This window comes from Leptidea sinapis, chromosome 17, assembly GCF_905404315.1.
Source record: "Leptidea sinapis chromosome 17, ilLepSina1.1, whole genome shotgun sequence".
Lineage (NCBI taxonomy): Eukaryota > Metazoa > Arthropoda > Insecta > Lepidoptera > Pieridae > Leptidea > Leptidea sinapis.
This window is the reverse complement of record NC_066281.1, coordinates 8292702-8318648: the sequence shown is the minus strand read 5'-3', so window position 1 is coordinate 8318648 and position 25947 is coordinate 8292702. Positions and strand designations below refer to the sequence as shown.

Genomic DNA, 25947 nt, shown 5'->3' with positions numbered 1-25947 from the left:
AGCAAATACTACCACAGATAATGAACGTAGTTTATAAATAATACAGGAATTAAATGTTTCTGAAGAGTGGTAGGTACTAATATAATTATTAACCTGGCATCCCATAATCAAATTCTCTTTGAATAATCCAAATTAAAAAAAATCGCAAATAAGCGGGCAAAGTTGCCCGGTTTCACGGTATAGGATTTTATAAATTATTGGTTTTAATATTATTTTTAAAGAAATCCAAATTATTTTTTCTACCGGATAGTATATAAATAAAAGTAATACATACTAAACTAAACATGTATTGATATAATGGTTTTGTAAGAACGGCTTCTGTGATTCCTCTGGTGTTGCAAGAGATTGTGGGCGGCGGTGATCACTTAACAACAGGTGGACCCGTACGCTCGTTTGTCCTCCTATTCGATAAAAAAAACGGCTCTAAGCGCGTGCTATTGATAGTAAATGTTTAGGGTGTGTTTCTGTACGAATATATCAAAATATTACTTGCTTTGCCATGCCATATTTTGTTTTTTTAGAAAGAACATATAAATATTTTTACAAAAACATGAAAACTAATAAATAAAACATGCAATTTTCACTGTAAGTACTTGTACATCCACTTTATGTCGAAATGATTCTCTGTGTAAAATAAAATAAAAACACATTATGAATAATTTATACATGGTCTGGTATAGCTTGTTTCAATAGATATTAAATACATTCACTGAAATCACCTTTATTATATTGCCACACGTAAAATAAAACGCATGGTGTTAACGCTGCACAAGCGCCAATCCGGGTAAGTTAAGTTTACGATGATTTTGTAGTTACGAATAAAATTTATATAAAAATATCAACCAGCGTTATTTGAAAATTATAATTTCAATATCTTATCAACATTCCTATATTTTATAGTTTACTGCCTGACCCGACAGACGCTGTTCTGTCAATAGAAAAAAATATTTCAAACATCCGGTGTCGTGGGACACCGGATATAAACGAAGTTCAATGATATAAAAATATTAATTTTAAGTTGTGTTCCAGGAATATAGAAAATAATTATTTGGGTATACATTTTTTTATTGATAAAAATAAAAACAAAACTACTTTACAAAGTCATCAACTTTATTTTATTAACAATGATTTATAATGAATATATAATAATAATGTTTAAAGAAACAGCTATTTATATGAATTTGCTTACTCTTTACAGCGTACATATATATACACACAAACACACACTAACGTTTCATAATCTAAGCGTGGCTTGTGTTCGTGTTGAGTTATTTTGTGAATTAATTTCATAGAAAACATTTTAAATAATAGAAAGTGACTTGAATGCGGTGTTGAAAAATGATACAGTGACAGAATTGGTGATTGATATTTGTATAAAGTCACCAAATATTATGTAAGTAAAAAAAAAGTGTGTGCGTGTAATCTTTACACGCGACTGAAGTCAAACTTAAATAGAAATAACTTTAGGAATAATTAACAGATACATATACATACTTGTTTTGCTTATCTGAAAGCTGTTAGACAAAATATGTCATTTTCGTTTGCCCTTGTTTGTCCCACCTATTCTAGGACATCCAGTATGTAACAAATATTCTTAAAAAGTTGAAAGACAAGAAGATTTAATTTATACCATTAAATATATACTTACATTAATTAAAAACCGTGGTTTTAATAAATAATTGAATAAAAATAATGAAATTATTAATATCACACATACCAATTTAAAGTTGTTATTGAATATGGCTGTATGGGCTCGGACCTTTTGCCTGTCCGATGGACGGAGAAAAATTAACGAATGTCGCAAACGTCAAACTGAGAACTTTTATTTATTATTTACACGAACTAGTACTAGTAATTTATATATATTAATTAAAATTTAGATATTAAATCAAATCAAAATCAGTTTATTCACGTAGGTCACGGAAATAACACTTTTGAATGTCAAAAAAAAATTCTTATTGAAACTACCGCTACTTCGTAAAGGGTTGAGCTAATGAGAAGAAGTAGCAAGAAACTCATTGCCACTCTTTTATATCAAGATTTACATTTACATCGACTTACAAATCATTTCAATTACAATAATTATATTGTTATTACATATTAATTTAAAATGTAAAATGATGCAACAAAACACACTCAAAAGTCAAAAAAGTAAATGTAAATTAATACAAAAGTTATTGAGTACAGTAGCTGCATCATCTACATACACCATTAATAAATAAAGGTATTCTGTGAGCATTTTATAAGCGATTATAAATAAATAAATATGTATATATCCATACATATATATACACAGAATAACTTTTGAGAATCTGAAACCGAGTCTCCGGCAACATGATCATCCTGCCACCACAAGCAGCGCCCGTTCATGAGCATGACTGAGCCAGCCATCGCCTCCCTCAACCATATTTTAGGGAAGGGGACGACCCGTCCCATGTCGCCCCCACAAGCAATGACATTTAAGCGAGCATGACGAAACCTGTTACGAGAACTCAGCAAACAACAATAAAATAATCCAAATCTACATATCATGCAATACTCACCAAATACCTCTACTTACAATTTGATAATTCTGCTTAAACTTGTAATTAATATAATATTTTTACTAACAGTAAGTAATCAAAAGCTCAATCCTTTAGGGTAATCAAATCAAAATCACCTTATTCAGGCAGGTCAAGGAAATGACTTTTCTTTTTATATCCACCTCCTTTGAGGGTTGAGCTTTAATAAGAAGAAGTGGCAAGAAACTCTTTGTGACAATCACTCACTCACAAATCATTTCAGTTACAATATATGTAAAGTGATGCAGCAATAATACTCAAACTACAAATACTCAAAAAAAACTTGTAAATTAATACGGAAAAACAAGAGCTATTGAGTACAGTCACGGCTGACTACTACTGTATCAACAATAATACTAGGCCATGGTACATAAGATGCATCAATCCACACACACCGTAAATAAATAAAGGTATTAGTGACCATTTTATTAGCAACTATAAAAAATATAATTTTTAATTTTAAAACCATGAGGTAGTTTCCGGCTACAAGATCATCCTGCCACTGCAAGTACCGCCCGTTCACGAGCATGACGCATGGGCCAGCCATCGCCTCCCTCGACCATATTTTAAGGAAGGGGACGACCCGTCCCACGTCACCGCCATTAATATATATATATATATATATATATTATTAGTTAATTATCGATAAAAATTATGGATTGATTCCAACCCTATATATTTATTATATTGGCAGCTCTGATATTACGTCATTAGTTGATTATGTTGGTATCAAGATTTAGTGCAATACAAAACAAGCGATATTTATCATTATTTTGTATGGCACTCCCGTCTCTTCAACGTAGTGTTTAAATTACCTTTGCTCTCTAATAAAAGCGTTCATTCGCTTGTATGAGACGTGCAGTCATTGGCTGGTGACGGATTTATTCTTGTAAATAAGGAAAATAGCCGAACTTCACATTTATTTTAAGCCACTGTTCGCTTTCAAATTTAGCCGGATTGTACTTCGTGGCCAATTGCTATACTGTAATTACTACTATTTCAAACATATCTTAAATCACTGCAAGTTTCATGCTAAACTACATTTCAATTATTTTAGAGCACTAGGCAGTCCCGCCTTATTATATAGTACTTACATCCTATTTGGCTCATTGAATTAAAAAAGAAAAAAAAAACGATCTCATATTTCGGAATGATTTTATCAAACTGACATTCATGCAAAGAGTATAAATATAGGATTCATGCAAAGACTATTATCATATGATGCATAATTAATTACTTACATGTAACATGCCCAACATACATGTATGGATAAATTATTATTAAACTTTAAATACGAATCCCTTACAATGTGATGATTTTGGCTTGGAACGTTTTTAAGGAACTACGTGATACGTCCAATTGGAAATGATTACAAATAACTTAGAAATCGATATTATCATACCAAAAGTTCGAACACCATGGTATAACGAAGAAAAAAATTGTACACTACCTTTGGTGTTCCAAGCTGACATAAATTATAAAGAATTTTTTGAAAGTTCAATGTTAGGAAATGTCCCATGTGTAATAAAAAGTATTAGCAAAGAATGGGAGGCTTCAAAAGAATGGGTATGTGATGATAAGATCAATTATAAGTATTTTGTTGATGTTTATGGTGAATTTAAGGCACCAGTAGCTGATTGTAACAAGATAAACTTTAATTCACAATGTAAAAGCGAAATGACAATAAAAGATTATATGGAGTATTTACAATCATCAAATGAGGAAAATATTCTTTATTTAAAAGATTGGCATCTTAAAGCAAATTTAAAAGCATTGAAAAGAAGTTGTTCTTTCTACGAAGTACCAAATGTTTTTGCTTCTGATTGGTTAAATGAATATGCTGAAGACAAAACTGAGGATGATTTTCAGTTTGTTTATATTGGATGTAAGAATACATGGTTGGTATGATTTAATAAATTTCTAAAATCTATAAAAATATATCTATAAAAATCTATAATTAACAAGAAAAATTCTGTACAGCCAAAATCTTCACAATAATTAAATGATAAATGTAATAATTTATTTCACACCCTATGTGTATAATGTACAAGTGTCTAGATAGTAAAGATTAAAAAAATTAATTTTTTAGGACACCTCTACATGCTGATGTTTATTCTTCTTTTAGTTGGTCTGTTAATGTGGTTGGAAAGAAGAAATGGGTATTTTTGCCACCTGGAGAAGAAAATAAGCTGAAAGATTCGTTTGGGAATCTTCCATTGCTATTTGACCAACTTAAGTGGAACAATATAAAATACTTTGAAGTAATTCAAGAAAAAGGAGACGGAATATTTGTTCCATCTGGATGGCACCATCAAGTTTTTAATTTATGTGAAACCATATCAATTAATCATAACTTCATGAATGCTTGTAATTTGCACATTGTTTGGCAAGCTTTACAAAGTACTTTAACTGAGGTAGAAAAAGAAATAAAAGAATTTGAATCTACACCCGAGTATACAACTCAATGTCAAGTTATTTTAAAATCTCTGTTTGGTATGGATTTCCAATCATTCATTAATTTAATTATGCATATAGCAATAAAAAGGATCAAACAGATTCAAGGTGAAAACTTTTATTTGTTTAAAAAATTTATATTTGGTATGAATCATATAAAGTTTGATTTACAATCTATTCTTAAAGTCATTTATCTAATTGAAGACCACCCCATTTTTGTAAATAAAAACCTGCCCCGAAGTCTCATATTACAATTATTAAATACGAAAGAAAATATTTTACAAGTTGTACAATAAACATGATGTGTTTTGTTCTTCTGGTTACAATGTTTTAGTAGTATTACATAATATTCCTTAATCTTTATATAGGCTTATTTAATTGGTGAAAAAAAATTCTTCATCCATTATTACTTTACAATAAATTACTGGTCAAATGAAGACTTGACATCTTATTTCTCAAGATGACAAGCACAGTTGTAGTGCTGTTTAGAATTTTTGGGTATTTCAAGAATCCTGAGTGGCACTACATTGTAATCGGCAGGATGTATCAATTACCATCAGCTGAATGTCCTGCTCGCCTTGACCCTCAAAATTTTTTATCAAAAACAATCTATCTAATTCATTTGTTCTTAATTTTACATAATAGATTTTTATGATGATGATACCTTGTATTTTTTCCGAAATTCTTAGTTTTTAGTTATCCTTAATGTATTAAACATTAGAACTTTTTAGGTTTCTAAAAAAATAAGAACCCCACCCCATTTATATTGAACATTATATTTTTGACTTAGTTTTAGCAAATATTATGCCATTTTTTATTAAGTCATCAATCTCAGTGTCGGTGTAACCAAGTTCTTTCAGAATCTCTAGTGTGTGTTGACCATGATCTGGTGTTTCTTTTTTGCCACTAGAAAAAGCAGGTGTTCTTGATAATCTTGGAGCTGGTTCAGGTGTTACTAAATTATTATTATCCCTATAAAAAGAACTTCTTGAAAGACTAAGCTCATGCTTATCTACAATATTAAAATCAATCACTGGTGTAACACATGCGTCTAAATTTTTAAATATTTCACTCCATTCACTTTGAGTTTTTGTTAGAAATATTTCTTCAAATTTCTTTTTGCACATGTTTTGATCACTGTATTGACTATAGGTTTCCTCACTTAATTGTAAAGCATTTAAGAATTGTGAATAAAATTGTGTTTCTATTGCACCTACTGCCATAAATTTGCCATCTTTAGTTTTATATGTTTTATAAAAAGCAGCTCCTCCATCCAAAACATTACAGCCTGGTTCTTGATTCATAAAACTAAAAATTCTGGATTTGAAAAGCCAACTGGCAATGTATGCGGCACCTTCTGTCATACTGCAGTCTATAACTTGACCTTTGTTAGATTGATTTCGTTCAAATAGTGCAATAACTATACCAAGTGCACACAGTAAACTGCCTCCTGCAAAATCAGCTAGAATGTTAATAGGAGGACTGGGTGGTTCTTTATTTTTTGCCAGCATTGAAAGGACCCCAGACATAGCTGAATAATTTATGTCATGCCCAGCTTTATTCTTATAACATCCATCTTGACCAAAGCCAGATAGTCTCGCATATATTAATCTCTTATTTTCATTTAGCAAAACTTCTGGTCCTAAGCCTAGTTTTTCTAAAACTCCAGGTCGATATGTATCAATTAATACATCACTATTTTTACATAATTTTTTGATGATATCTTTGCCTTCTTTTGCTTTTAAATTGACAGAGATCAATCTTTTTCCATTTGACATAATATCAAGGGGTGACCCTTCCACCTATAAAAAAATAATAGTATATTTTAAGTTCCATAAAATTGTAATCATTATGTATTTCTCACACTGAAGACTAAACAAATTATTATAATTAGTTGTTTAAGGTGTATTATTATAATTTATATAATTATTATAAATAATAATATACCTTGAAGTGATTTACCACATCGTAAATTGTCAAGATAGGTGATATATATTTGAATTTATTTTTTAAAATCCTTTTAATTATATAGGTACTTAATACAAATTATATAGATCATACTCTGAAAAAAATCAATGCAAATACCTACTCTATGAATAACATTAACCGTAGCTCCAAAGTCTGCTAAAATCTTGCCACAAAATGGTCCAGGAGCAAGTCCGATTAGTTCGACAACCCTTACATTTCGTAACGCCATTAGACTGTAAGTAAACAATAGTCAACACAAGTCTAAGAAGAATGAATAAACTACACTTTGTCAGTAAGTTACTACTTTGTACAAAGGCACGATGTGATGTGACAGCTAGGAATTACAAGACAAAGATATTTCATATTAATAGCGATGTGCCGAGTACGGCTTGATTCGAGTCAAACTCGATTCCCGCTTTGGACTCGCCTACTCGAATACTAATTTATTTTGATTCGAGTACGCCTGGCTCGCTTCTGGTACTCGAGTCAGGAAAATCGACTTTGAACTGACTGGAGATAATATCTTAAGTTCTTAAACAAATGTTTCTTTTTGTGTAATAATTTCTGGTTCCTAGATACCTCCTTAGTATGTGCCAGTTTTTTTTTTGTAATGCTTAAAAATGTTTGATGTATTATCGTTGCGTCATTATATGAAACGTATATGTTGTTTTAAGTTCATTTCGATTATTTTACTTGTTGTTCTAAAATTGGTAACAGACTCGAATTTCCAACATAGAGTTCTGGACTCGAGTCAACCCAAAAACTCGAGTACTGGGCTCGAACCGCGGATCGAGTCATAATTCGAATACCGTATAAATCGACTCGATCCACCAAAACATCGACTCAGATCGATCAGCACATCACTAGATATTATCTAGTTATTAGTAATGCGGGGTCAAGAATTGTACTTTGCGCTGTAACCTTTTATGTAAAGTGTAAAACAAGGCTGTCACTACTTATTTCAAGGCCACATTGCAGTTTTTTGCAACTTAGGCTGAGATCTATAGAACATACTTAGACTTTTCTCCGACTTTACTCACGTAAAATTTAGTACGTATAATCTTTGATTTTTTTTAATAGCTGAAATTATAGCGAATTTAAGCTAAGACAGCGCAATGAAAATTGCAAGTTCGCGTTTTATAACATTCAGCTAAGCTTTAGGTAAGTAAAGTCTGTCTATAGTCTAAGTACACTATAGATCTCAGCCTAAGACTGTTGTTAACAAGTTGGTTGGAACTTGGAAGACGAATGATCTCTCCCGACCGCAGTTGGGCAGGGCCCCTTTTACTTTTCCTACTTGCCTATTCAAATATTTTTTTTAAAATAGACAGTCGGGAGTGTCGCACCGTTCCCTATAAAATGGTCCTTACAGGTTAGCGGAGAGTGGAGTCTCATAGCCAGTTTTGTACCTACTTGTTCTAATAAGGCCATTTTCAGATGGAAAATTTTGAAGCGCATTCAAATCGGCCAACATGAGCGCGCGTTTATGCGCATCAGCGAGCGTTGACGCGGCGCTCAGAGAAAAAGTCTCAAGACGCAGGCGATCGCGCTTTGACAGGTATGTAACGGCCGTTGACTGTTCAGTTGAGTGCGTGATTGCACGTTTTTTGTTATGTAACTTGTTTTCGTAATCAGTTCAATTCAATGAGTGAATGAATGTGAAGATATTGACATCGACTTACTGATTGACGAAGTAAGGAGAAAGCCAGCGATTTGGGATATAGCTTCAAAATCCTATAAAAATAAAATTTTAAAACGATGTGCGTAGGAAGAATTGGATTTATTTTTCTGCGATGATACCAACTCAATTAAAAAAGAAGAATCTGGGTAAGTAACTTTATTAATAGAAAAAAATGGCGTTTGCGTGTAGAAAAAAGTATTTATATCATTCGATCCTGATATTCCAGTTTTCCTTCATTAATAAAATATTTCATGAATTTAGTTCGGATGGTATGGGTTGAAGTAGCTCGTCCATTGTAAGTAATATTTATGCTTGACAGATTTCCTTCTTTTATCTCTTCGTGTCTAAATCCATCTCTGATTCGAACATAATGTGAAGTATTGTAATTGCCTTTGCAATCTGTTCAGCACAATAGACACACACACACACACATATATATATATGTATATATATATATATATATATATAAATAATAGGATGATGATTTCCATTTATTACTGGCTATTTCAAAAGGACTCTCAACATGTCGGCGAGCTAATGTTAGCCGATAGTTAAATCATTTGTTAGCTGTTTACCACCATAGGGCCTCATCAAATTTTCCATTAGCCCAAATGCTTCATCACCTACAATTACGTAAGGTAGTGTCGTATCGTGGTTTTATGTTATAGGCGAGCCCTTTAACGCGTTGACCTGCGTTAGCGCAGGTTACATGTAAACAAGGCCTTAACTTAGTAATACCTTTAAGTCCATCAACATAAATATCTTAGGCAGTTGGCACTTTCAACTTTCACTTTTTATATACCTAAAAGTACTCACTAGTCTGTGGTTGGCACCTGGCTCGAATGACAGTTGTAGGTAGTACGGTCAGCAAGAAATCCTCAACAAAAGCAGTTTAAATCAAGGAAGCCAATAAAATAGGATGTCTTGATTCCAAGTGGAATCAAGAGAAATCTCATCTTGATGAATAGATTCTAGATTCTGGAGCGTCAGCACATATGATCTATAGAAAGGACCGGATGAGCGATTTTGTAAAGATTGACAAGAAGGTGGAAGTATGCTGTGCAAATGGTGGTAAAGTATATGGAGAAGGTTTTGGTAATGTAGAGAATGCTGCGCTTGACATCATTGTCAAGACTGTCACGTATGTACCAGATCTTGCTTCTAACTTGTTGAGTGTGAGTTGCATTGTAAATAAGGATAAAGTTGTCGTTTTTTCTAAAAAATGGTTGTAAGATTTGTGATGCAGGTGAGTGTTCAATTCAAGGTAATACATGTCTGACAGGAGTGCTTGACAGAGGTGTCTATAAAATTAGACAATGTTTACAGGCAACTGCTCTAGCTGCTACTACAAACAATGAAATGGAGCTATGGCATAAAAGGATGGCACACCTAGGAGTACGTAACCTATATACGTATACACTGACATTTGTGGACCGATGAGTGAGAAGTCCATAGGTGGTCACAGGTACTCCATAACTTTCATCGATGAGTTTTCCCGAAAAACGTTCGTGTATTTTCTTAGTGCGAAAAGTGAAGCCTTTGAAAAATTAAAGCAATTTAAGAGTTTTGCGGACACACAAACAGGGAAGAGGTTGAAAGTGTTGAGAACTGACAACGGCGGTGAATACGTCAACGCGAGAGTCGTCACATTCCTGAAGGACCATGGAATTAAGCATGAATTAACAATTGCTTATATGCCCGAACAAAACGGAGTAGCCGAACGTGCGAATCGCACGATAGAAGAGAAGGCAAGATCGATGCTACAGAAGCTAGACTACCTACTCGGTACTGGGCAGAAGCGATCAATACCGTAGTCTACTTGAAGAATAGGAGCCCAACTTTAGCTGTAAGAGAGATGACGCCAGAAGAGGCATGGACAGGACAAAAATCGGTTCTTAGATATCTCAAATTGTTCGGATGTAAGGCGTACATGCACATTCCAGATCAGAAAAGAACAAATGGGATCCAAAAAGCTTGGAGATGATCTTCGTGGGTTACTGTGAAGAGTCAATAGGATATAGACTCATTGATCCTTCAAAAATCAACTTCACAGAGCTGATGTTTTGACAAAGGCAGTAATTAGAGGAAATCATGAGTTTTGCAGAAGTGAGATGGGAGTGCATTGAGGATTGTCCGTGAGTGAGTGAGTGAAAGGATTAGAAGAGTCTGAATCTTGATAGGAAGTCTGATAGAAACAATTGAGGAGGAGTGTTAGAGTAAAGAAGTACAATTGTTCATTGACTGGCTGGTAAGATTCATGAAGTTAATTTTGGATTTTTAGAGTGACTGCTGGTTTTTCTATGTTAAAAGAAAAACAAAAACTATCTTTTAATCTGTTGTGTCAGCTGAGGCTGAAAGCTGTGTTTTTCTATTATTAATGTGCTATTTTTACCAAATATACTATATATCTGTATCTGCTATGTTATTATCAAACTCCTAATACACTATTCGCTTTACCGTCCCGTTGCTCTGCCGTAGGCCAAGGATGCCAAATAAGGTATGAACCGCTTACTGCAGCTTTAGTTATTCATTCTAGAACGTAATTAACATACTGCAGATCTCGAAGGTCAAGGTCTTTTAGCTAGCTGGCATATCTCTCGCGCCTACTTCTAGTTATTTTGATGTAACAACGAAGTTACTACACTCACACTGATGAAGGACCATGATGAGGCTCATCATAATTTCATTTTCATTCTCTCTCCTTCCTACAAGCACATAGCCGGTCCGAGGTTCGAGTCTCCTTAGGAGACGCTCCGCGACTGTTGTTGCTTAGTCTTTGCGGCCTCCACGGCGCACGTCCTATGTTGCTGTAAAAGCCTTCAGTGCTAACAGCATAGAGCAGGTTTTTAGTCGGTAGGGGGTGTCCGCTTACGCGGACACTCAAGTACGACATATGGGCCCAGTTTCGGAGCCTACAATACGTAAATGTATTTTCCTCCTCTCGAAAAAAAAGGACCTCAGTATGGTCCGAAACTATTCGATACCAACACCAATAAATTGTGAGTAAAGCCGATTTTACGAAAGTTTTAATTATTTAAATACCTAACATATAAGATAATATGCATTAATTATCCTATAATATTAGTAATCAATAATATATTAAAATCTTTTTTAGTTTTGATCTCACTTTCGCACCTGTGCTCTGGTGTACAAGTGATGAAACCGACGCAATCTTTGACCTCCCGTGATACGAGTTCAGATTTCAACACGTGTCCTGACGCGAGTTTAATATTTTATATCCATCCCAAGAAAAGTGCTCAACGCCGCTAAAGAAGTTTTCACTTCAAAAAAAATATCCTTACAAATTATGAACACAGCAAAACGAAAATTACTAATGTGATAATTATTGAATTAGTACCATAAACTTAGTATACTAGCGAGTCTTTAGTAATAAATGTGTAGCTCGCAACTTTAAAAAAAATGAAATTGATTTCATTTTGATTTAATACACTATACCAATACGAAATACTCCGTCACTCACAAATACTAATACTAATAATACCTAACGCTACAAAATTTCTAATAATATGAAAACGCCGAGTTATAATTCGTTCTCTTTTTATAATTCCAAAATTTCAATGTTCTATACTTACGTTTAACGTTTATAAATATTATTCTCAAAACACCGAGTTTCAGTGGATCTAATAGTAAAAACTTATTGATATTTCGGAAAAATATTTTCTTTCGCTGTTCACAGCTGTCACCTGATCTATTATATTATAATATTAGATGGTACCTGATACAGAACGTAGTGTTTAAATTCTCTTTACCTGATACCTAATGAGTGAACGTAGTGTTTAAATTCTCTTTGCTAATGAGAAGAAGAGAAAGTAAAAGAAAATACATTAATACAAAAATATTAATAACAAAGAAAGTTTTAATTTACATTAACAATTTACTTATAGATTTTGTATCTACATGCCTTAGATCATTACTGTGAGAGTGTGAAAAAGTCGAAAAAAAATGATGTTAACTGTTAACCTCTATTTTGAACAATACACGCAAACTTACACAAAGTAATATACAAATTGCAAGTGTAAGACCTGGCTGCGTTGTCTAACAAGACAACCGATGAAAGCAGAGCTGTTGCTAGAAGCTCTATCTAGAAGTATAAATTATTTAAGATACATGCGTAATCAAATATTAAACTAAATGAATAAGAATCAGAATCCTCATTTTAACAGTTTGTTCGATGTATTGAAAATCGGAATGTCGTTTTTCCGACCGAGAAGTTAGTTCGTAGCTTAGCAGCTTATTAAGGATTGGTCTCCACTGCGCTCCAATGAGATATCGCAGGCGTATTCGCAAAGTGTGGCAACTAATACTACGCAGTATTAGTTATACTAGTAATACGTAGTATTAGTTAATTGAAACTAAAATGCCAGGTTGCATAGTAAAACTTTGTAAAAATAATTCTACAAGAAATAAGAAAGACACTTATTCTTAGATAGTGCGGTATCTAGTTGGAGCGCAGCAGAGACCAATGCTTAATCTAAGCTACGAACTATTATTGTCCAAATTTTTAAAACTGGAATATGTATGGAATATTGGGGAGTATTTGGGTGTTCCCAAAAAACAGTACACCTATCAACTTCGTTTTATTGTTTATAGCAGTAGTATTTCCTGCAGCAGATTTTTTGAAGTTGCCGCTTTCTCAGAGAGCTTTCATTAGCCAGACTAACGTTTTACTTACACAGCAATAATTGTAGTTAAAATTTTGTTTAGTATACCTACTTTTACCGTAACAAAATTAACTACAAAGAAACTATAGCTTGTCACGTGACTGACTTTTTAAGCTTTTGTAAAACTTTAACCTTAGGCCTGTACTAAAATCTATTACGAAATGTAGTCCGAAATTATAAATTATATCATACACACAGCGTATATTTTATTTGTCTACGATCATTAACCTATAATTTATTGTACGTCAATGTCTACGATTGATGACATACACATACGGTATTGGTCTATCTTATAATATTTAAAAATAGTTTTTATTGAGCTAAAATTTAAGGTTTATTATATCGAATAAGATAATTATACGTTTAGTCTGTTTTGAACTTGAAAGAAATGAACCAATCATAATCGGACGAATGTGTAGCTGTCAAATATAAAAATATAACATGTTGGAATAAAATAATGTTGTCGTTTTTAGTGATAAAGAGATCTAGATTTTTATGAAAGGATAATGTAAAAAATTAACCAAATAAATTAGTGAAAAGTGTAATCAATTATTTAGCAAAAATGTTACTTAGTTCTCTATTTATGTTTCTCGCATTTTTTACATCAAATCTAATAGCAGCCGGTCGAGACTTTTATCAAATTCTCGGTGTTACACGATCGGCTAGTAAAAATGATATAAAAAAAGCTTATAGGAAATTAGCCAAAGAACTTCATCCCGACAAAAATCAAGATGACCCGGATGCCTCTCAAAAGTTCCAGGATCTTGGAGCTGCATACGAAGCACTGTCAGATCCAGAGAAAAGAGAATTATATGACAGATGTGGTGAAGAATGTTTGAAGAAGGATGGTATGATGAATAATAATGACCCATTTGCTAGCTTTTTTGGTGATTTTGGATTTCACTTTGGTGGAGAACCACAACACCATGAGACTCCAAGAGGGGCGGATGTTGTGATGGTATTAACTGTTTCACTAGAGGAAATATATAACGGAAATTTTATAGAGGTTGGTTTGATTTTTAATCCTTGCTTAATTATTATTAATTCTGTAGTGTTTTTAAATAAACAATTGGTGTTAATTAATTCTGTGTAGTGGTAACAACTTCCCTGGCCATTTTCCAGTTGCATTCACCTTTTCTAGTAGTTCCATTATTTTATACTCTTGGTCTCACTCATTTTCATTAAGGACTGATGAAGAAATACATGCATGCAAAGGATAACATTTACTGATATATTCACCACCCTCCACATCAGCTGAGATCTATTAATATAATAATTTATATTAACTGTGTAATATCACTACTCTGGTTTTTATTTTATTAATTTATACTATTAATTATTTACAGAAAGAATCTCAAAAGCTAACATAGTCCCGCAAAACTGTTTGGACAGTTTGTCTGCAGGATCAAGTCTCTTGTAATACATTAATGCTTATTAGAACATTGATTTTATACATTTTGTTTTTGTAGATATTATTTATGACACCTATCTATTAATATTATTTATAATTTATATCAAAAGAACCTTGATTTACATGTAATAGAAGATAATGGAATCTATCTAGATAAGGAATATAATGGAAATAAATAATATAAATGAAAAAAATGCTTTCTGATTTAGAATATGTTTTAATGTGCAATCATTATTACATTAATTTTAATTTAATTTAAATTACAAATAGCAAAATTTCATTGTAAAGTATTAAGATACATTGAATGAGCACTATTGCATTTAGTCATATGAGTGAAATAATATTTTCGAAAATGTTTCATGTATCATTTTTGATAATGACATATTGTAAAGTACCATAGAAGTTTGCACGAATGATGCTTAAATTATGTCTATTTTATTTTACAGATAACTCGTAATAAGCCTGTCTTAAAACCGGCCTCTGGAACCCGCAAGTGTAATTGTAGGCAAGAGATGGTGACAAGGAATTTAGGGCCGGGCCGCTTCCAAATGATTCAACAAACAGTCTGTGATGAATGTCCTAATGTTAAGCTTGTAAATGAAGAGAGGCTTCTTGAAATAGAAGTGAGTTTAAATTTATTTTTTATACTTTTGAATTTGAACAATTTAAAATAAGCATTATTACCTATTCAAACACAAAGATGCAAGGCATAGCTTTATGAATAGTCTGGGATCCAGTACTCTGTAAATGGCTTGATTACTTGGATTTGCTTACAGATAAAGGTCTTCTACTTCCAATCATCACAGATCTGCTACTAAAAGCTCTTTGACCTAGTCAAATTCAACCATCATTCCACATGCCTTTATCTGGATTGTGTATTTCACAGTACAGCTTTCAAGGTCTCCAAGTACAAAATAACTATGTAAAGAAATCTTTGCAAGGTGTATCTAAGATGATACAACCTTGGTATGTTTAAAATATGTGTATATATAACTACTCAAAAGGCAAGAATGCTCCTGTGATGTTATCTTTTTTTATGGAAAAGGAGGATAAACAAGTGTACTGGTCACCTGGTGTTAAGTGATCACCACTACCCACATTCTCTTGCAAAACCAGAGGTATCACAGGAGTGTTGCAGGCCTTACCATACCCTCATATTGTCCCCGAACCACAAAAGGAAGCTCATTCCACAGCTTTGTAGTATGTGGTTGAAAACTCCTTAACAATCAGATGATGTTTTTATATACCCTTATTTGTCCTACTATTCCATAAAAAAGGTATGGGCCAAAGTAATCACTTACTTACCATTGTTTATGTGTATAAACTTGTTGATCCTTTTTTCCAGAAAAACAAGATTTATATAGCTATTTAAATATGTCCAACAATTTATTTTAAAGGTTGAAGTTGGTGCTCCAGATAACCATAAAACAAGGCTGCGAGGTGAAGGTGAACCACACATGGATGGGGAACCTGGTGATTTAGTAATTGTTTTTAATACAGAGAGGCATTCACAGTTTACCAGACGTGGTGATGACCTCTATACAAATGTTACAATATCATTACAGGTTTGTGCATACATATTTAGAATGATGAATTTATGACTATCAACTTTGGTGTCCTGAGTAACTAACACACATAAATTTACTTGCAGGATGCTCTGTCAGGTTTTACATTAGAGTTGACCCATCTAGACGGCCACAAAGTGACAGTTTCAAGAGATAAAGTAACATGGGCTGGAGCTAGGGTTCGAAAGAAGGGTGAAGGCATGCCCAACTTTGAGAATAATAACTTGCATGGAAACTTGTACGTCACTTTTGATATAGAATTCCCCAAGCAAGACTTTACTGATGATGAGAAGCAAGGTAAGGTTCTTAGATAATGTTATTGTATTTTCTTTGATTAATGTGAGTGTTACACATGTAAATAAAACAATTTTAAAGGATTAAAACATGTGTAATTGTAATTTTGCATAAAAGTTTAATTTTTATTATTATTTTAGTGAATCTGACCTTTTATGACCATTGCAGATCTTGTTTTTAGGGGGACTATAACTTTTTTTTATTCCTTTAAAAAGTGTTTTTATTTAGATACTCACATTGCTATCATAGTCTGGTCTATATAAATATATATATTTTTTTAATAATTATATTCTGACAATATTTTACATGACTTATAACGACTTTTTCTATTTCAGCCTTGCAGAAAATACTAAAGCAGTCATCTATCAATAAAGTGTACAATGGCCTCTAGTAAATGAATTCAATTCTTATTTATTGAACTAGTTTTTATTGTGTGTGTGATAATAATTCTTCTTGTAAATGAAAACAAAATGTGAGATTGCCTGTGAGAGTGTCGGTCATTATAATATTCCACCATGGATAATTTGATTTTGTATCTAAGAATAAAACAACATCTTGATAACATAGTTTTATTTATTAACATACTATAAAAATCTACTTAGAAACTAGCTTCATAATATAAGTATTTCTGATAATTATGTCTTTTATCTCTCTAAGGGCCGTTCCCAATATACTATCTACAGATAGTAATAAATAACTACCTTCAACAGTCAGTACCTTATCGATAATCTGAAGCTGTCCCAATATACCCAATAAGTCACTCTTATCGCCTTATATTGGGAAGCCTGAATTGCAATTTTCAAACAATCTTCTATCGCTGGTAGGCTATACGTCCTTCCATTGACAGACAGCATGTATGGATAAGGTGAGTTACCATCAATAAGTTGATTGGGATAGAAAAGTCAATGATAGTTACGATTTTTATCTCAAGTAAGAGATAGACTGAATATTGGGAACAGTCGTTAATTGAATGATAAAATTACCACATGTTATAGGATATATTTTGAGATAACATATGCTATGAAATAATTTACATTGAAATAATAGATTGATAATAACAATGCAATCTGTTGCCTATACAATCAATTATTTAGTTGTATTTAAATTTAGAATAATGCAAATAGACAATTTTCGGATGCACAATCTATTATCAATTTCTTAGATTCTCTCAATGTGACCATTTATTGCGGGAAGTAAATACTTAACAATGCAAAGGTCATCATAAAATAATAACACAACAGAGAAGAATGTGGAGTGAGATGCCACAGATAAATATAAAGATGTAGTTCCCACCATCTGTGGGATTAGACTCTACTTAGTGAATAAGCCTAATAATTTGTCTATTATGGCACTGTTAATTGCAATATACTAGAGAAATCTTCCGAATTTGCCTTTCACAGAGATCCCAAATATTACAAGTAACCATGTGTGCTTCTGGAGTTTCACAACCTCATGATTTGTCTGAAACAAAATGGGATGATGAGATGAGTTTGCTGGAACATTCAAGGCTTCCATACATACCAGACATTGAAACTATATGGTTTTATATCTGATAGTATAATGTGAATGCTGCATTATCTACGAGATTGATAAAATAACTGGTAGCATGTCTTTTAGAAACATAATATATACTGTAATTTCTTCAGTATCAGAAGAGGAATGACCTCAATGTATAATCCAGTTTTGTAGATATCAAGTAGGTAGGTGTAGGATTAAGTGTATAAGATTGTATAATATATCATAGTAGATATCTATACAAGCAAGCAGATGTTGTTATTTTAAATGTGTAGTATCTGTGTAATGTAACATCATAGAGGCACAGGTGTATATGAGCAGACCGGTGCAATACCTTGGTGGCCCAGGACAGAGCCCGGGCGCGGCGTGCGAGGAGGCCGCCTGTACTCTTCACATACCATCATATCACTTTGTCTCCCTACACCAGCAGGCAGGTGTCGTGCGAGGTGTGTGCGGGCGCGGCGTGCGAGGAGGCCGCCTGTACTCTTCACATACCATCATATCACTTTGTCTCCCTACACCAGCAGGCAGGTGTCGTGCGAGGTGTGTGCGGGCGCGGCGTGCGAGGAGGCCGCCTGTACTCTTCACATACCATCATATCACTTTGTCTCCCTACACCAGCAGGCAGGTGTCGTGCGAGGTGTGTGCGGGCGCGGCGTGCGAGGAGGCCGCCTGTACTCTTCACATACCATCATATCACTTTGTCTCCCTACACCAGCAGGCAGGTGTCGTGAGAGGTGTGTGCGGGCGCGGCGTGCGAGGAGGCCGCCTGTACTCTTCACATACCATCATATCACTTTGTCTCCCTACACCAGCAGGCAGGTGTCGTGCGAGGTGTGTGCGGGCGCGGCGTGCGAGGAGGCCGCCTGTACTCTTCACATACCATCATATCACTTTGTCTCCCTACACCAGCAGGCAGGTGTCGTGCGAGGTGAGTGCGGGCGCGGCGTGCGAGGAGGCCGCCTGTACTCTTCACATACCATCATATCACTTTGTCTCCCTACACCAGCAGGCAGGTGTCGTGAGAGGTGTGTGCGGGCGCGGCGTGCGAGGAGGCCGCCTGTACTCTTCACATACCATCATATCACTTTGTCTCCCTACACCAGCAGGCAGGTGTCGTGCGAGGTGTGTGCGGGCGCGGCGTGCGAGGAGGCCGCCTGTACTCTTCACATACCATCATATCACTTTGTCTCCCTACACCAGCAGGCAGGTGTCGTGCGAGGTGTGTGCGGGCGCGGCGTGCGAGGAGGCCGCCTGTACTCTTCACATACCATCATATCACTTTGTCTCCCTACACCAGCAGGCAGGTGTCGTGAGAGGTGTGTGCGGGCGCGGCGTGCGAGGAGGCCGCCTGTACTCTTCACATACCATCATATCACTTTGTCTCCCTACACCAGCAGGCAGGTGTCGTGCGAGGTGTGTGCGGGCGCGGCGTGCGAGGAGGCCGCCTGTACTGTTCACATACCATCATATCACTTTGTCTCCCTACACCAGCAGGCAGGTGTAGTGCGAGGTGAGTGCGGGCGCGGCGTGCGAGGAGGCCGCCTGTACTCTTCACATACCATCATATCACTTTGTCTCCCTACACCAGCAGGCAGGTGTCGTGCGAGGTGTGTGCGGGCGCGGCGTGCGAGGAGGCAGCCTGTACTCTTCACATACCATCATATCACTTTGTCTCCCTACACCAGCAGGCAGGTGTCGTGCGAGGTGTGTGCGGGCGCGGCGTGCGAGGAGGCCGCCTGTACTCTTCACATACCATCATATCACTGTCTCCCTACACCAGCAGGCAGGTGTCGTGCGAGTTGTGTGCGGGCGCGGCGTGCGAGGAGGCCGCCTGCAGCACGTTGTTGACGACGGCCCGCGCCAGGTAGCCCATCGTCACACTGCCCGTGGCGCCCGACAACCCGCACTCACTTTTAGTTCCCGACTCTTCACAGTCCTGACATATAATTAATTAATTAATATTTCATTGGCAGCCCAGGCTTGCTGGCGAAATTGTATATTGAGAACCTCGAATTCCACGTCCATTTTTGCACTCATCATCATCATCAGCCGGAAAACGTCCACTGTTGGACAAATGCCTCCCCCAAAGATCTCCACGAGAATCGGTCCTAAGCTGCCCTCATCCAACGTGTTCCATCTTCTGTGGGCCTACCAACACTACGTCTACCGGTACGTGGTCGCCTTTGAGGACTTTACTGCCCCACAGACCATCTGTCCGTCGAACTATGTGCCCTGCCACTCCAGTTTCGCAATCATTTGGGCTATGTCGGTGACTTTGGTTCTCCTACGGATCTCGTCATTTCTGATTCGATCTCGCAGGGAAATTCCGAGCAAAGTCCTCTCCATTGCCCTCTGAACGACCACGAGCTTTCGCTTAATTTTTTGACAGACTGGTACAGATCACCAGTTGCTGGAGGCAGAAGTTAGGGTTAAACTAAAGACCACGAAAAATTCTCCAAAAGCGTAGAAGAACAGAAACACAACTGGATAAACCAAAACCCTGATCAGTGTACAGTAGATGAAGTCTGGTGTCAAGCCAAATCCATTATATTAGATTCTGCAAAATCTGCTGACCGACCGACTGACGAGACTCTCGCGCTTGTCGAGAAAAGACGTGTTTTTAAAGTTACTGGGTCTGGCATTGCGCAGCAGAACCACCAGTAAGCTAGCGAATTCAAGGGGCTTGTCGTCGTGATAAAAATAGGTTTCATCAAAATATATGTACCGAAATACAAGTCCACGGCGAAAAGCATGAAAACAAAGACCTTCAGATGAAGATCCGTGAAATTACAAAAAAGTTCAGCTCAAAAACATGGACCATCGAAAACTTGGAGGGAAAGGTTGTGATTGAACTGGAAGTCTGGAAAAATTACTGCCAGTCTCTCTTCTTTGACGCTGATTCGTGCAGCTATGTCTCCACTGAACCGGAAGATCAGGACTTGGAACCTCTTATACTAAGAGAAGAAGTTAAAGCTGCAATCAACCATCTAAAAGGAGAGAAAGCGGTTGGAAATGACTGTATTTCAATAGAGACAGTCAGATGTCCGCGTGAGCGGATTGTGGCCGAAGGAATGGACCCACTCTAATTTCATACCACTACACAAAAAGGGGTCTTATAGCGCTCATACCACCTGCCAGTCAAATTTTACTCCATATAGTAAACGAAAGACTGAAGGCTTATATTATTAAAGGAAATAGCACCAGAGTAGGCCGGTTTCGTAAAGGGCAAAGCTACACGAGAACAGATCCTAATTGTGCGACAAATAATAGAGAAAGCAAAGGAATTCAACAGACCGACTTTCATATGCTTCGTTCCAAAAGGCATTTGATTCTGTTAAATGGCCACAACTATGGAAGACCCTCACGGAGATGGGAGAGCCCAAGTACTTGGTGCATATCCTCAGAGCCCTTTATGAACATGGTTCAGATTCAGTCAAGGTGGATAATGTCACGTCCCACCATTTCATCCCTCTGCAGGCTTCAGGCAGGGCTGCATTTTGTCGCCTTTTCTGTTCAATACTTATACGGGGCACATTACGAGGATAGCTCTAGAAGACTGGACAGATGATATACCAATTGGCGGCAAAAACATATCCAATCTCCGATATGACAACATTACTGAATTATTACATCAAATCGAGCGTACCACCCTCCAGCATGGCCTTAAAATGAATCGTCAGAAAACAAAAATGATGATTGTCGATCAAAGTCCAAACAATTCACCAGATATAGTCGAAATTGCTAATTGCAAGGTTGTACAGTCATACATGTACTTAGGATCACTTGTCGCTAATATTGGTTGCACGGAAGACGAAATTAAAAGGCGAATTGCTATTACCAGATCTGCAATGCAGAAGTTGACGAGGATATGTCGAGACTGGAATATCACCAAAGCAACTAAAGTCCAGTTAGTGAGATGAAAGAACGTGAACGATGAAGAAACATGGACAGTCAAAGAACGAGAGAGACAAAGGATTGCTGCACTAGAAATGTGGTGTTGCGAGACGAATGTTATGAGTATCTTTGACACAACGCCGTACGAACGCCTCAATACTTCAAGAACTCAATGTGAAAGAAAGGCTTTCATCTATAGTCAGAGCTCGTATCCTCAGATACTTCGGACATATCACGCGACGTGGAAAGCATGCCATAGAGAGACTTGTTGTTTAAGGAAGAGTCAACGGCAGTAGGTCAAGAGGACGCTCCCCTATGCCCTAGACAGACCAGATCAAAGCCCTAACCAATAGTCACCTCAACACATGTGCCAGAGAAGCAACATCCAGGAATAACTTCGTTCGTTCTTCGTTCGTCGTACGACGTGACCACGACTGCTCTGTCAAGAGTAATCCGACGAAGAAGAAGAGAAATAGTACATACATACAGCAATCTTCGCATATACCAAAGTTCAACTTGGAATAGTTAGATCCACAGTGCCTCCTTGCAGTACCTTGTCGTAGGTGGAGTGCGCGTCCTCCAGCAGCTGGTCGAGGCACAGCGGGTGCGGCAGGTACAGCTCCGGGTTGCGGCGCAGGATGGTGGCCACCACCACCAGCAGCTGCACGCACAGCTGGCGCCGCGCCGCCCACGGCACGCGCACCAGCGCCGCCTCCACCAGCAGCGCGAACGACAGCTCCGAGCGGGACATGTTCACGAGCGTGGGCGACGCCGGGATCGCCTGGCCCTACAGGTAAAAGAATAGGTCTTCTTTATGAATAGGTTTTCTTCTTAGAAAGAAACACGCTCTAATAGCAAGACTTACTAAAAAATATTTCGTTCTGTATCAACTATTTTGAAGTGTAAACTTCGTCGTTGAGATTTGACGCTATGAAAGACATTACTATCACCGCTACCATAATTATGTTCTCCTGGTGTCTATGCTTTCTCTCTCATTTTCTCTCACGTTAAATTTGATTAATTTGTGTCTCTATTTATTGTCGCTTTTTCGTTTCCTCGACTTCAATTCAAATCATAACGATGTTAAAGAAGTTTTCACTTCAAAAAGTGTGTGACCACTTATATTGGACGCATTTAAAAAGTTAACATGTTTGAAAAAGTTTTGATTAAACAGATGGCCAAGATTCGGTTTCGGTAGACGTCATAAGACCTGTTTTGATCAGTCACTATACCGGAATGTTTTTTTGAGAAGGGCGAAGTCGAAAACTTCGAGACTTAGAGAAAAGTCGTGAAAAGAGTCATGCCCTCGATTTGTAATAAACTAAAAACTGCAAACTTTGTTTTTTAAATTTCTTGAACTTTTGACGGACATCAACCCGAATGATTTTTCCAAAAAAATATTGAACCAATGGAGTCTGTTGCTGATAAGGATCAAACTGTAGAAAGATATGTATTACTAAAAATGAAAGCAAATAGAAAAACTTAACAAATTGTTTTCATATCTCACTTTTACCTGACTAATGAGTTGCTCCAAATGGTTTCAGTTGACACCAATGCATAAGTTTATAGGTCTAATAACCTCACTGCATTTGATATTATGATATGACTAATCCTCGATAGAATCGGATAGTAGTTTGAACAGGCGAGTTTACTACCGTGCAAAAATAATAATACAAAAAATTGGGTATTTCATTTCATTTTTAGTAATACATTTCTTTGCAAAGATTCATCCTTATCAGCAACAGAATCCATTGGTCCAATAATTAGGGGATGTAATTTTTTTGAAAAAAAAAGGTTCGTTCGGGTCGTTTTCCGTCAAAAATCGAGGGCATGACTCCTTTTACGACTTTCCTCTAAGTCTGGCAGTTTCCAACCTGGCCATCACCGCCCTTCTCAAAAAACCATGTATGTAATTGTTATTATTAACCAACTTGTATATAATTCTTCTGTACGTGTGTTGACACTGAATTCCTAAACGGCTGGACCTATATGAATGAATTTTTTTGTATGTCTTCAAGTGGATTCGAGGATGTTTTAGATTCACAATTGAACTACCTCCAAAACGGCTGGACCGATTTTATTTATTTAGATTATTCACCAGCGGTAATTATATATATACATTTATTATTATATTACATTTACAATTATGCTAATTTACAAGGGTCTTATTACTAAATGCGAATACCGCATGGTAAATAATGTGCGAAATAGTTATATAAAATAAGTATAAGTTATAAAACAATTATTCTATGATGTAATGAAATTAGAAAGTTAACAAAATCTACCAAACAAGTCATGTATTAAACAAATCAAGAATACTTATTAATTATTTATTTACAATATATTTTTTACATTTTTGCGAAACCTAGGCAACGAATCACTGAATGGGTCTAAGCATTTATAATCGTTTATAATTATGCATAATCAAGACACAGGTGAATTGATCTCCAAAATAGTTCTGCGAGAAGGTTTTTCAAATAAGTTCTTTTATATAGGATCACCTTCGTACGCCAGTTCCCAAAAACTTTGTCATTGCGAATTACAAATCCCAGCATTTTAGAGACTCTGCTTACAATAGAGTCTATGGGCGGTATAAACGCAAGTTTGCTATCAAATATAACACCCAAATCCTTAATAGTTACTACTGTACTGAGACGCATATTATCTAAATAGTATTTAGCTGTACTTTTGCATTTTGTGAACGTTATATGAAAGCATTTACTTTTATTCAGTATTATACCATTAAGCTCGGACCATCGAAACTATTTAGGTCTAACTGCAATGCGCTAACATCATCGGGACCATTGATGATCTTAAGAATTTCTAGGTCATCAGCAAACATAAATGGTGTGCAATATTTAAGGTAGTTTGGAAGGTCGTTGATAAATATGTTAAATAGGAGAGGACCTAAATGGGATCCTTGGGGTACTCCTGCTGTTATTTCGTATTTTACATAATATCCAAATCCATTAGCCATTACGTAAAAACACTTGTCAGTACGGAATGAATTAACAAATTTAAAATTCCAGCTTACCTGTACTATAATTCCTTTAGGAGTTCTCAGTAGAATGTCCCATACTTGAACATAGAAATGTTTCGGGACTCGACACAAACAACCTTCCAACTGCCGTCTCTGTAGTGGCGTTAGTCTAAAATATTAAAATTACTATATACTATATAAGTGTTCGGGCAACAAGAAAAATTTATGTATGTAGAGGAATAAATTCAGTATTTATGCTGCCGTTAAATAATATTAGGATATTAAAGTGAAAATTTTATTAGATCGTCTCAAACTGTTTCGTCTGTGTGTTGCATGTCGCGTGACGGTCAGGCGGCACCTATAGTTCTCATATTGGATATAATTGCGTTCGGGTATAAGAGTAGGTTCGAACCCCACACACTTGATAAAGGCTTTTTTTATTTTATGAAAATGTAAAGCATAATATATAAATTTGTATTTTTTTCTATGCTGATTGAAATTGAATTGAAAACCACACAATTGCTTTTTTTTTCATATACTAAGAATGCGCTTGTAGTGAATTCTTTATGAAATGCCTTTTGTTGGACTTAAATTTTCCTAACATTTACAATTGTAATTTATATTTTTTTTACACCATCAGAAAGTAGATATTACAACGAACAAAAAGCCCCCAAACTTTTTGATAAAAGCTTATATTTTGACGTCAGAATTTTCGATTGAAAATTAGGGTGCTTTTTTGATATTAAGTTAAAATAAGGCGAAAAAATAAATATTTTAAATCAAATAATTTTCAGTGTATTTGGGACATAATAAGGTAAGTTTTCACCACATTTCGTAGAATTTTTTTTTTGAAAAAGATAAATTAAAAACGAAAAACATGGTTTTTTGAATTTTTCACCTAAATTTTGAGGTTATGTGAAAAAAGTGTAATTACAAAAG

The 25947-nt window shown here is 35.8% G+C and overlaps 4 protein-coding genes across 22 annotated transcripts in view; 2 read left to right on the top strand and 2 right to left on the bottom strand.

The window, feature by feature from the left end:
• Positions 1-3389: 3389 nt before the first annotated feature.
• Positions 3390-5676, top strand: LOC126969050 (2-oxoglutarate and iron-dependent oxygenase JMJD4 homolog). Of its 2 annotated transcripts, XM_050814343.1 has the most exons (3): positions 3400-3809; positions 3848-4459; positions 4651-5676. In XM_050814343.1, exons 2-3 carry the CDS (start codon positions 3927-3929, stop codon positions 5309-5311), a joined length of 1194 nt encoding a protein of 397 aa, XP_050670300.1. In that variant the 5' UTR covers positions 3400-3809; positions 3848-3926; the 3' UTR covers positions 5312-5676. The 2 variants fall into 2 exon arrangements, with proteins under 2 accessions (XP_050670301.1, XP_050670300.1); XM_050814344.1 differs by having other exon boundaries at positions 3390-4459; positions 4687-5676.
• Positions 5118-7352, bottom strand: LOC126969051 (alpha-methylacyl-CoA racemase). Its single transcript, XM_050814345.1, has 2 exons — positions 7105-7352; positions 5118-6817 (listed from the first exon to the last, which is right to left on the bottom strand). Exons 1-2 carry the CDS (start codon positions 7210-7212, stop codon positions 5789-5791), a joined length of 1137 nt encoding a protein of 378 aa, XP_050670302.1. The 5' UTR covers positions 7213-7352; the 3' UTR covers positions 5118-5788.
• Positions 7353-13772: 6420 nt separating this feature from the next.
• LOC126969054 (dnaJ homolog shv) lies at positions 13773-17178 on the top strand. The gene is made up of 5 exons (XM_050814348.1): positions 13773-14352; positions 15204-15380; positions 16155-16322; positions 16409-16619; positions 16952-17178. The coding sequence occupies exons 1-5, from the start codon at positions 13909-13911 to the stop codon at positions 17005-17007; spliced, it is 1056 nt and encodes a 351-aa protein (XP_050670305.1). The 5' UTR covers positions 13773-13908; the 3' UTR covers positions 17008-17178.
• Positions 17172-25947, bottom strand: part of LOC126969038 (probable phosphorylase b kinase regulatory subunit beta) — a 47558-nt gene continuing 38782 nt past the window's right edge. For 4 of the 18 annotated variants that reach the window (XM_050814303.1, XM_050814320.1, XM_050814319.1 and 1 more), the window contains 4 exons: positions 25063-25177; positions 22582-22815; positions 19888-20070; positions 17172-18077 (listed from right to left, as the gene is read on the bottom strand). In XM_050814303.1, the coding sequence (XP_050670260.1) occupies positions 19906-20070; positions 22582-22815; positions 25063-25177 (514 nt within the window). In that variant the 3' untranslated portion in view covers positions 17172-18077; positions 19888-19905. Of the gene's footprint in view, positions 18078-18529; positions 18578-18626; positions 18675-18723; positions 18772-18820; positions 18857-18917; positions 18966-19014; positions 19063-19111; positions 19148-19208; positions 19257-19305; positions 19354-19402; positions 19439-19499; positions 19548-19596; positions 19633-19693; positions 19742-19790; positions 19839-19887; positions 20071-22581; positions 22816-25062; positions 25178-25947 lie in introns of all 18 variants that reach the window. The other 14 variants (XM_050814318.1, XM_050814316.1, XM_050814317.1 and 11 more) reach the window with 14 other exon arrangements.

Bases quoted from the DNA above. Each gene is read 5' to 3' on its own strand.
- LOC126969050 (XM_050814343.1), top strand. From the start codon at position 3,927: ATGATTACAAATAACTTAGAAATCGATATTATCATACCAAAAGTTCGA. The intron at 4,460-4,650 runs GTTGGTATGATT...TTAATTTTTTAG, and splicing joins ATTGGATGTAAGAATACATG to GACACCTCTACATGCTGATG.
- LOC126969051 (XM_050814345.1), bottom strand. From the start codon at position 7,212: ATGGCGTTACGAAATGTAAGGGTTGTCGAACTAATCGGACTTGCTCCT. The intron at 6,818-7,104 runs GTAGGTATTTGC...ATTTTTTTATAG, and splicing joins CGGTTAATGTTATTCATAGA to GTGGAAGGGTCACCCCTTGA.
- LOC126969054 (XM_050814348.1), top strand. From the start codon at position 13,909: ATGTTACTTAGTTCTCTATTTATGTTTCTCGCATTTTTTACATCAAAT. The intron at 15,381-16,154 runs GTGAGTTTAAAT...TTTATTTTAAAG, and splicing joins AGAGGCTTCTTGAAATAGAA to GTTGAAGTTGGTGCTCCAGA. The intron at 16,323-16,408 runs GTTTGTGCATAC...ATTTACTTGCAG, and splicing joins ATGTTACAATATCATTACAG to GATGCTCTGTCAGGTTTTAC.